Source organism: Amphiprion ocellaris, chromosome 4 (assembly GCF_022539595.1).
Source record: "Amphiprion ocellaris isolate individual 3 ecotype Okinawa chromosome 4, ASM2253959v1, whole genome shotgun sequence".
NCBI classification, from domain to species: Eukaryota; Metazoa; Chordata; class Actinopteri; family Pomacentridae; genus Amphiprion; species Amphiprion ocellaris.
In genome coordinates, this window is record NC_072769.1 from 4,287,025 (window position 1) to 4,299,029 (window position 12,005).

A 12,005-nucleotide genomic window follows, 5' to 3' on the forward strand; every position below is an offset into this window, starting at 1 on the left:
AAACTTTGCTTTGACTTGAGAGACGACTCTGAGTACAGAATTTCGTTACTTTTAAACCGACAACTGACTAAGGAAAGCATGGCCTTCCACCTTGCTACCACACTTTCCCCCTTTTTTTTTAAAGTTACTTTTTTTTGCCATTTTCAGCTTTATTGATAGGTACAGTGGAGACAGACAGGAAAGGAGAGAAGACATGCAATAAAGGGCTATGAGTGGGAATCGAACCCGAGCCACTGCGTCAGGGATCAGGTGACATGGGTCACCGCTTAACCTGTTGAGCTATACAGGCACCCGCTATCATACTGTCCTTATTCAGTTGTCGGTTTAAAAGTAATGAAATTCTATATCAAGAAACGACAAAATGACCATAATCCAACTATGACGACTCTGAACGTTAACTTGAAGAAGAATTTTCCTGACAAAGAGGAACAGCTGATGGATGAAGTTCTCCACAAAGACCCTCAGAAGTCCACAAATAGGGTTAGGGTTAGCTAGTCCTAGCTGTCTGAGTTCCTGTGAACCTTTTTGTTGAACCTTAAGTCTCCTGAAACTGTAGTTTTTGGTGCTGTTTAATTAAACTGTACATTACTGAGAGGTGTTTCTATTGTTTCGGCCCTGATGGTCCAACCTTGAGGTTTTGTCCGTCGAAGGGCAGTGAGCCGCTGACCAGCGTGTACAGAATCACTCCCAGACTCCAGACGTCCACCTCCGGCCCGTCGTACTTCTTTCCCTGCAGGGTTACAGAACTACATTACCCAGCAGCCCACTGCTCTCACGTGTTCAGACTTCAACCTGATCTTCACTACATTTTCTGAAGTTAAATTCGCAAGTTTTGTTGTAAATAATTAGTATATATGACATTTTCACGTGTCTTTCTTTCACTGCTGTCTTTCTGAAACAACAACAACATTTTATTGCCATTTGAGCTAAGGAGTGGTTTTACTGCTTGTTTTGGGCTATTTTCTCTTGAAAACAGATCATATTTGAGTCTTCATTAAGGCTTTCGTCTTCTCAGACAACAAAAATGCTACAATGGCAGTAATTTACCTTCTTCCATGTTGTTTAACCCTCCTGTTGTCCTCATTTACAGGCACCAAAAAATATAGTTTCCTTGTCTGAAAAAAATCCCCAAATTCAGCAAAAAAATTCCCCAAATTTCTGAAAATTTGCAAAACCTTCAGGAAGAAAACTCCAATAATTCCTTAAAAGTTGCCCTTAAAAGTATTATTTTTAAAAAAATCCCCCAATTTTGGCAAGAAAATTCTTGCAAATATTTTCAAAAAATGAATAAAAATCTTCCAAAAAATCCTGAAAATATCTAAAGTGATTACATATATATCAGTAAAACTTGTAATATTTTCTTTAAGAGCATTTACATAAAAATCAACCAAAATCCAGCAAAATTTGAAATTCGTCCTTCAGAAACATTTTTAACATTTTTTTTTCCACCAAAAATGTTCAAAGATTTCCCAAAAATGTTGAAAATGTAGACATCAGAAGCTTCACTGTGAAAATTGATTTTTTCCCACATTTTCAGACTTTAAAATGGGTCAATTTTGACCTGCAGGACGACATGAGGGTTAAGAAACAAAATGACTCGCTCCTGATATGATCACACGCATTTCCTTCTCTAATTTCTTCCTTTTAGAGTTTTCTTCTCGTGTGTCTTTCACAAAGTATTCCCATTATTTATTCCCTCCTATCCCCCTTCTTTATAAAGATACTAAATATGTGAACTGAGTCTAGAATTTAAGAAAAATCTGCATAAAAATACATTAGAAAGTGACATAATGAAGGCACATTGGAACAAAAGTGGCATCCTACAGAAGATGTGGCATTCTGCCTGGTCAAACACGCTGATCTGAAACTACTTTCAGCAGGTGATGTTGTGCAGGTGTGGTGGGAGGAGCTTTGCTCACCTGGAAGAGTTCAGGAGCAGCGTACGGTGGAGAGCCACAGAAAGTGTCCAACTTCTTGCCCAACGTGAACTCGTTACTGAAGCCGAAGTCCGCTATTTTAATGTTCATGTCAGCGTCCAGAAGAAGGTTCTCCGCCTGAGAGACAAACACAGACCTTCCTTCTTAACAGCAGCGATAAAAATAACAGCAAATGTTTAGCACTTTAGCACTGAAGCTAGCAAACCAAGTAAATTCATTCTGCTTCATAGATGATCTATATAAAATATTTCCTGCACTAATGTACAGATGTGTATAGCTTTCACAAAAGTGAAAAAATGAAATTATCTGCAACCAACAAACTATATAAAGTTGGGTAATTATTCTGTCCTTTACAATCCATGTTATTTAAAATGACCAGTTTTTTTGTTGAAATTTTCTTTTTTATTGAGGAGTTTTTTACATTTTATACAGGAATAGAACTCAGAACAAACAACAGGAACAACTGGGGTGGGGGCACCATTTCCACACAGCATCATCTTTTTTCACATAGCATCATCGTTTGTAGCAGTCTTTGTTATTTACATGGTAGTTTTAATAAAGTCGGATCTTATAGGCTTGACATATTCTGTCCATTTTGACCAGATTTTGTAAAATGAGTCTATTAGTAATTTTAGTCGAAAAGTCACTTTTTCCATTTTGTAGATTTCTTGTACAATGTTGATCCAATCCTTGTTTCTTGGTTGCTCAGGTTTGAGCCATCTTCTGGTGATGGCCTTTTTGCTTGCTGCTAAAAGAATATAAAGCACTTTTTTTGTCTCCATTGTCAAGGCCATCCAGTGTTATGTTACCAAGATACGTAGTTTCAAATAAAAAGGGGAAAACAATTGGGAACACATTCTCTACATGCTGATGAATTCCAATCCAACCCTCTTGAATGATTTGACAACTCCAAAAAACATGAAAATGGTTCTTCCTCCTTCAGTACCACATCTCCAGCATGCATCTCCAGTTCCTCTGTATCTTTTTTGAGCTGGTGTAATGAAAAAAACGCACAATATTTTTCCAGCAAAATTCACGGCAGATATTGGAGCCAGTTGAGACCCACTGGATTTCACAGATGTGCTCCCAGTCCTCCTCAGTTATCTTAAAGCTCCCTTCTCTTTCCCATTTTTCTTTCACATAATCTGTGTTCTCCCCCTGACCCTGCAGCATGTTGTTGTATAACTTAGAGATAATTTTGGAGGGAAACGCTGATTGTTAGTGACATAAATGTTTGAATAAGCCCTTGATCAGTTGAAGGTATTTTAATGTTCTGGTTGAAATAGTGCCTGACCTGTAAGTATCTGAAAAGATCCTCAGAGCCCAACCCGTGCTTTTGCTTCAGGTTGTCAAATGTTTGGAAATCCCCCTTGTGGACAAATGAATTGTAGTTGGTTAATCCTTTGGAAATCTGTGTTTTGAATCTCTCATCATATTTGATGGGAGAAAATTCTGAGTAATATGCACACCATCGTAGAATTTTAGATTCCTCTTCTAAGCCATACAGTTTATTTACTTCATTCCAGGTTGTTATTGTTGTATGTAGTATGCACTCAGTTGGGAGGCAGATTTTAGACTGCAGTTTTGTATGAGCTATGAGAGCTTTAAGTGGCATCCCTTGAATTATTGCCTCTTCTATGTCTTTCCACCCTGCTGTGTAAACTGGAGAGCACATACACACCAGGGGCCTCAACTGGGCAGCATAATAGTATTTTCGTAGGCATGGGAGGCTTATACCACCCCTTTCCTTCTTTATTTGTAAGGTTTTAAACTTTACACTGGGTTTTTTACCTTTCCATAGAAACCTTGACAGAGTTTTGTCCCATTCTACAAATTGTTTTTGAGGTATAGAAAATGGCAAACATTGGAACAAATATAGCATTGAGGAAGGATGTTCATTCTAATAGAGTCAATCTGAGAATATAGATCTAAAAAGGGTATGGTATTCCACCTCTCCATGTCAGATTCAGTTTAAGTTTTGAAAGAACTCAAGTTGGAGAAAAAACATAAAGCTATCAATTTACAACAATTTGAATTTAGTTTTAATCAAACAATGCTGATTTTTTTTTTTTGGTTTAAATGACACACAATATGAAGTTGGTATAATTGCCAACATTATGTCAACGCAACTCATCAAAACTTTTATATAAATCAGCTCATTTTATTTTTATCTTGCAACCATTTAACCCTCGTGTTGCCCTGCAGGTCAAAATTAACCCATTTAAAGTTTGAAAATGTGGAAAAAAAAAAAAAATTCACAGTGAAACGTCTGATGTCCACATTTTCAACATTTTTGGGAACATTTTTTGGTGGAAAAAAAGAAATGTTAAAAATGTTTCTCAAGAACATTCACAAAAAAATTTTTTTATGTGAATTTTCTTAAAGAAAATATTAGAAGTTTTACTGATATATATATGGGATCACTTAAGATATTTTTAGGACTTTTTTGGAAGATTTTTACTCATTTTTTAAAAAAAATTCCAAAAACTTTCTTGCCAAATTTGGTGGATTTTTTAAAAAATAAAACTTTAAGGGAAATTTTTAAGGAATTATTGGAATTTTCTTCCTGAAGGTTTTGCAAATTTTCAGAAATTTGAGTAATTTTTTTTTTGCAAATTTTGGGATTTTTTTCAGACAAATAAACAATATTTTTGGTGCCCGTAAATGAAGACAACAGGAGGGTTATGGCACTTTTCCACCAGCACCTACTCGGCTCGACTCTACTGGGTTTGTGAGGTTTTCCATCAGGACGTAGTTCCTGGTACCAGCTACTATTCTAGTTCCTACTGGGCCGGGGTTCCCAGCGAGCTGAGTGGAGCCGATAATGTGACGTCTCCAGAGTGCAGGACACTGATTGGACAGGGAGTGACGACACACCAGAGCGACTCCTTCACCAAAACCGGTGAGTGTTTTGTGACTTCAACAAACTTTTACATTACTTATCCCACTTTAAACAAACAAGTATATTTTGAAAGTAACGTCATTGTCTCCTGTATGCAACAATAAGCTAGCTAGTTAGCCATCAACGCTAACTCCATGGCCGGACCGCCGTGCTATGACGACTCCACCCACGATGAGGTGGTACTCAGTATAATGGAAAACCACCTAAACCGAGTCGAGTCAAATAGGTGCTAAGGGAAAAGCGCCAAAAGAGAGAGAGAGGAATTTATTTCAGACAGTGTGACGTTTCTGTTGTACCTTGAGGTCTCTGTGAACAATCCTCTTCTGGTGACAGTACTCCACCGCTGATACAATCTGACACAAACACACATACAGAAGAAGAACAACAAGAACCGTTACAAAGCAGCTGTCATTGAATGCAGGAGTTCTGCAGCCACCTGAGCAGCACCTGAAGCTCTAATATACAAAAAAAGTGTCATTTCAAGTGTGTCCTGAGGGTGGCACCAGAGGACAGATGTTCTTATGGGAGACTCTGGGTCACAAATGTCATTGGCAGACTTTATTAGATGACAGGAACTTCCTTAATCCACCCTAAAACCACTCCAGAGTGGACTATGAGACTTAGATACTGGACTCACCTGGCGGAACTTAGCTCTGGCCTCCTTCTCCTTCATTCGTCCGTGAGCTACCAGGTAGTCGAAGACTTCACCTGAGACACAGACAGTCAAGGTGAGCTCATCACACACACCCCTGGCTGGAAAGCTAGACCTCTGTATGATGTCATTCAGAAGCTCCTCCCCCTCTTACCTCCGCTGGCATACTCCATCACCAGGTACAGAGTCTTCTCCGTTTCAATCACCTCAAACAGCTTCACTGAAAACATACAGCAGAGATACAGAGGGGACGATTTCTGTGTAAAGTTCTGGATAAAGGAGAGCAGATGAGGAGGAGGCGACTCACCGATGTTTGGGTGTTTGAGGATCTTCATCACACTGACTTCTCTGAAGAGCTGAGGAGACAACCTGAGTCGGTGAAGCTGAACTTCTAACATGTTGAATGACAGTTTAGCTTTGGACAGAGCCAAACTAACAGTATCCAAACTCAACTGTTCGTTTCTACACTGATGACACCGTCCTTTACTGAGCAGAACCCACTCCTGCTGAGACCTTTCAGGATCTACAGCTTCTGTTTGATAGAGTCCAGGAACAACTTTGTCATCTGCAGCTTCTTTAAAATGCAGACTAAAATAATTGTATGTTCTTTACTAATTCAAAAGAAGAAAACATCTAGGATTTTTAATTGATTTGTCTTTTCAGGACCACATTCGGTATATGGTAAAAACTGAAACTCTTCTTAGGATTTTATTACAGAAACAAGTCTGGCTTTTCTTTTTCCCAGTTTTTGTCTATGGAGATGTGTTGTATATGAAGGCTGCTGCTAATTGTATTAGCATGTTGGATAGTGTGTATCATGGGGCGCTGAGATTCAGTATCAGATATGGTCTCCTTACTCACCACTGTGAGCTCTATTCTAAAGTTAACTGGACATCTCTAAGTGCCGACATCTCAGTCATTGGTGGTTATTTACAGAACCATTCTGGGTATTGTTCCTTCCTTTTTGTCTTGTCTTTTAACAAGGAAACATGGAAGTCACAATCTCCCATCTATGGATACTCTGCAGTTTGTTGTCCCCAAAGTATGATCTGAACACTAACTAATATCTGTCTCAGACATCTGATGAAGACAGCAAAGATGTGATGTGATAACGATATTAAATGATACACCAACTCATCTGCCTCTGCTAAACACAACAGCTTTTTCTTATTTCAGGGTTTCTTCTAATCTTAAGCATTGCATCGGTGGATGGAGAAACATCGAACAACAAAGGACAGGATTTTCCCATCGATGCAGCCCACAAATCTCTAAGTAAATTCAAAAGGTAACCAGATATTGGATTGAGGTGAGAGCATACCTTCTGCAGGCTGGTGGGGTTCAGCTGAGTCTTGTCAATGATCTTGATGGCAACCTGCAAGAAGAGACAAAATATAAGATCTATGAGCTCATCTGTGGCACTAACACTTAGCTAGCTTCTTTAGCATCACCACAACTCCCGCTTCTCACTGTAATACAGCTAAAAATAAAATAAACATTTGGGTCATTACAGGACTGGAGGACATTTTACACCACACATTGATGTCTCTTGTAATTGTGGGAAAAATTTTTTAATCAACATAATATTCTAAATAGTAAATTTTATTCATGGAACATGTGTCCCACATGTTAGCATAACCTGTTGATGACGTTTTTGTTGTTTTATGGCTTGTTTTTGTCGTTTTGTGTCTTGTTTTTGTCATTTTGTGTCTCGTTTTTGTCATTTTGTGTCTTGTTTTTGTCGTTTTGTACTGTTTTTGTCGTTTTGTGTCTTGTTTTTGTTGTTTTTGTCTTGTTTTTGTTGTTTTGTGTCTATGTTTTATCGTTTTGTGTGTTGTTTTTGTTGTTTCCATCATCCAACAGTTTTCCTAAAGAATAGGTAGATCAAAGCTATGTCCTTTCTTCCATTTTTTAAATCTTTCTTGATTGAATGTCTCATGCTATGTCATATTATCAGGATCAGACTAATTCTTTGGACTGTTTTCCATCAGTCAGTTTGTCCTCTTGGTCAGCAGTAACAGCTAGCTAAATATCTAGCTTCTACTGCCGAGAAAAAGATCACATCAGCATGGATTAGCAACCCTGTTACTGTGATTAGAGTAGGGTTAGCAAACAACACATAAAACATGGAATAAAAGTGCTACCATTGATGTGGAAGCTGAGCCAATCAAGCCTTCGATAGTTTGTTACCTATAATTGATCAGTATGGAGCAGAAAACTGGAAAAGAGAAGGTTTATTATTCAAAAATTTTGAAGCCCAAATGTCCTCTAATTCTGGAATGACCCAAATACTATGGAAAACAGAAGCTCTGTGGACATATTTGGACAAACAAATACTAGACCCTTGTTGATACGGTGCCTAGAAATGAAGTTGATAAACAACATCACCAAGTAAATATGCTTTTTTCATCATTTATTCAACTAAAATACTTCTCTGTGGAAAAGCTAATCCATCACTGGTGTCAGAAGGAACTAGCACGGCCTGTTTTAACAGAGATAATTTCTTGCGGGTGTTTTGTGTAATTGTACACCAAATGTTTGACCACTACTCCTGCTGTTCCTTCAGGTACTAGATGTTTGAGGAGGACTCAGACCTGGGCTTTGACTAACCCGTTCCATGATCCAGGTGTTTCTGCTGTTAGTGTGCATCACTGTCCTGCTAAACGTTCAACTTTCAAGCAGTTGACTTCACTTTTTGATACGGTGCACAGTTCTTGGTTCACGACTGCTAGATGCTCAGTCATTAGTAGACTGGAGTGTTAAGGTGGAAACACTCAGCAGTGGTGTTGACTGCTTATTTTGTGACGTCTTTTTTTTTTTTTTTACAACATATAAAAACACGCAGACATGCTGTGTGAGTTTCTGGTACCACAATAACTGAACAAAACGATATAAAAAGTGAGACACTGCACTTTCTTAAACGATTAAAGTGCTGTTAAGAAACATTTTACTGCTTTTATCTGATATATTCCTCTTGATATCCACGTGTGTTGCTTTCTTATATTGATCTTTACTTGAAGCATTAAGTATCAGTTCACAGGCTGGAAAAAACAAGACGAGAAAAACACCACCAATGTAAAAGTGAGTGAAACGTGCAGAACACTTCCTACCAATAAGTGACTGCAGACCAAAGGAAAAGAGTTTTACAGAGAACTGAGTCAGCAGAAGGCTTCAGCAGGATGAAAGCTCGAGTTTTATTCAGGCTTAGGCCCAAAAAGCACTTTAAAGCTGATCAATGAGATTAAAATGGACTGCAGCAGAGAGACGTTAGGTACAGGAGCTCAGCTGGTCCAATGGAACCATCAGTCCAGAGGAAACCTCCTCCCAGCTTTGAGCTTCTTCACTGCTGGCTGTTCATTTTTTTCTTATCTTCTTTCTGTTATCATTCTTTCTTTTCTCTACTGTTTCTCCTTCTTTCTCTTTCTACAGATCTCTTCTTTGTCTTCATCTTTTTCTTTGTCTTCTTTATCTTCTTCTTTGTCTTCTTCTTTTTCGTATTCTTTGGCTTCTTCTTCATTGTCTTCTTCTTTGTCATCTTCTCCGTCTTCTTCTTCTTCATTGTCTTCTTCATCGTCATCTTCAACTTCTTCATCTTTTTTGTCTTCTTTTTCTTTGTCTTCTTTGTTTTCTTCTTCTTCTCCTTCAACATCTTTGTCTTCTTCTTCATCTTCATCTTTTTCTTCTTCTATCTTGCTTCACTGATCTCAGGTTATGATTCCAGATGGGTCCTGGATGAACATCTTCAGAGGCTGAGTTGTTCATGTTGGTTGATCAATGATCAAGGATATGATTGTCTGAAAACATCCATCCGTCTATTATGTCCACCACTTAATCCTCATTAGGGTCCTAAAACATGTACTTCTACTTTCTCTTTTACTTCATTCCTTCTGCTTTTCCTACTTTCTCTTCATATCCCCTCTATCTTTCTCTTTTTCCTTCTTCTTCTCCTGTTTCAGACCAACCACAGTCTGACTTCTCCAGACATAAACTCAGCAGCTGATTGGGCTCCTCTAATGTCTGCTCTTGGAGAAAGGATCTTAAAATAAGTGCAGGGACTGAAAACGTCACACATGCTCTCCATATGATCTCCTGACCAACCGGCTCTGAGCTGCTGACATCTGCAGCATCAATAATTCACGCTGAAGCTGCTGAATCCAGCTGATCACATCACAGTTACAAACAAACGTATCCTCGCTGACACTCGGTGAGAAGATGAAGAAATGAAGCAACAAACGGCTCCTTTAGTTGTATTAAAGTCTCATTAATTAGGTCCAGTTTGGAACAAATGGAGAAGGAGTTCTACAACCAGCTAATTGTGATGCTTTTGAACCAATATTGGCTGAGATTTCCAGTTCTTTCCTGAAAGCTGTGTATATCTGACAGGGGTTAAGGTTGTTAAATTGAAATGTAGTGAATATAAAACACTTGTTGTTGTAGTTTCAAAGACGGCGCCACAGCTGCTGAGTTCAATCAAAGCCCTATTCGTATGGGATTAGCGTTACCTTTGGACCAATGGCGATTTGTAATAATTGTGGAGGATGTATGTGATCTTAATCCCATGTGAATGCTCCATGTCTGTAATTTGTACAGTAAAAATTCCACTGCAACTCACCTACCATATTTCTCCAAACACCGACATCCTGTGATAACACGTCTCATGCTAATCTGCATCTCAGTGATGGAGGGGTATTTTAGTTGCTCTTTTTTATTTTCTGCCTCTTTCCTGGTTGAATTATGGAGGCTGCGGTGGAAATTATTGACGGCATTTTAGGTGCAAATTATTAAGTATTGCAAGTAGGCCAATACACAACAGGCCTATGGACCATTCACAGAAACGGCAAAATCAGATCAACAAGAGGTGGGAAGTCTGGGAGGATATAGAGATGGATGACATGCGTAGCAGCATGCGGTAAGGATATCTTTCAACAGGTTTAATATAAACGCCCTGATGGCCCGTTGTCCCCACAACACTGCCCGCTGTTCTTAAGCCACGTTGCTGCTTTGACATAAGGTGCTTTTCCACTAGCACCTACTTGGTTCGATTCGGCTCGGTTCAGGTCGTTGTGGAGATGGAAACCTCAACGAACGACGGCTCACCACCAAGAGTTGAAGGTTGTTTTTTGCAAGTCCACCTTTATATTTGCCTGTGGACTCGATCCTCCTTGGCATGAAGGATTCCTGTGTTGCACAAATTTCTGGAGAGAATTTCTTTCCAGCAGCTCGTTGTTGGGGAGTTTCCATTGCTCTACTGTTCTCTTCTCTGTAAAATGCTCCAAAAGTTCTTTTAGTTGGGCAACACACTTGGTCGGGTCATCGTATTCACTTTTCTCCTCTTTAGAGACTCTTGTATGATTTTGGCAGTGTCCTTTGGATCATTATTGTGCTGCAATATTTCTCTTCTGCTAAGCTTCCACAAGATACTAAAGGTGCTTTTCCACTAGTACCTATTCTACTTGACTCAACTTGGCTCAACTCCACTCGACTTGGTTTAGGTGGTTTTCCATTCCAGTTGAGTACCACCTCATCGTGGGTGGAGTCGTCATAGCACGGCAGCCCGGAAGTCCCTCATTTTAGTCCTCATTTTACCCCAAACCACAAGCTTTCCATGAACCTAACAACAGCGGATGTTGCGATGTACACAGATTTAACATCATATCCGGGCTGTAATGTCTGTAAATTTGAGTAAAATACAGACTTCGCTTATCCCGAAGTGTGTCAGACGTGGGGTTAATTCACAAACTACCAGAGATCCCCAGGTAATACTACTTTACAGACAGTTTGTGTTTTAGGTGGAATCTCTAACTCTCATCTGCAGGTATCAGCTCACTTGATAGAACTTGAAGTAATTCAATGTTTCTTTTTAATATGCAACTTGGAAGCAGAAGATGTAATCTACACAAACTTGTATCTGATGTTTTATTGAAAAGCCAAATATTTTGTAATACAATTGTTATTAAGGATTTCAAGCTGCAGAAATGCTCCAGCTGGAAGTCACCCAACATCGTCTACAGGAAAAAGGATGGAACTTCCTTCCCACTCCTTAGATCTATGATGTTTTCATGTACAGTTCATTACATCTAAAATAAGTACAACAGTTCTATCTCACAAACTGTAATAACTAACTTCCTCTTGTTTAAGACACACCTGTATGACCTGTCCCTTTCATTAACGTCTCCTCTATTGACCCTCCTTCCCCTGAGGAGGCTCCTCACAGTCTGAAACCACTGAGCTACAGAACATCCAGTACTGTGTTGTCTACAGGTGAAGCTGCCCTCTGCTGTATGTTCTCACCTCTCGGCCGGTCAGTGTGTGTCTGGCCAGCTTCACTTTGGCAAAGTTGCCCTTCCCGATGGTCTTGAGGAGGCGGTAGTTGCCGACGTGCGGCTGGTCGTCTGTGATGGTCGTTACTGAGCCGCGACACGGTGGCAGGCTGTGACGGCTCGAAGATTTGGTGGGCGGTGCCGGTGGCTCGGGGAGGCCATCTGTAGATTTAGAACTCTGAAAGAGGCAGATATAA

The 12,005-nt window shown here is 39.4% G+C and overlaps 1 protein-coding gene across 1 annotated transcript in view; it reads right to left on the reverse strand.

The window, feature by feature from the left end:
- LOC111571194 (serine/threonine-protein kinase MARK1-like) overlaps positions 1-12,005 on the reverse strand; it is a 34,463-nt gene that overhangs the window by 11,916 nt on the left and 10,542 nt on the right. The window contains exons 2-9 of the mRNA XM_023274277.3: positions 11,780-11,986; positions 6,810-6,863; positions 5,799-5,847; positions 5,646-5,711; positions 5,477-5,547; positions 5,136-5,192; positions 1,920-2,054; positions 629-730 (exon numbers count right to left, since the gene is read on the reverse strand). Of these exons, the coding sequence (XP_023130045.2) occupies positions 629-730; positions 1,920-2,054; positions 5,136-5,192; positions 5,477-5,547; positions 5,646-5,711; positions 5,799-5,847; positions 6,810-6,863; positions 11,780-11,986 (741 nt within the window). The remainder of the gene's footprint in view (positions 1-628; positions 731-1,919; positions 2,055-5,135; positions 5,193-5,476; positions 5,548-5,645; positions 5,712-5,798; positions 5,848-6,809; positions 6,864-11,779; positions 11,987-12,005) is intronic.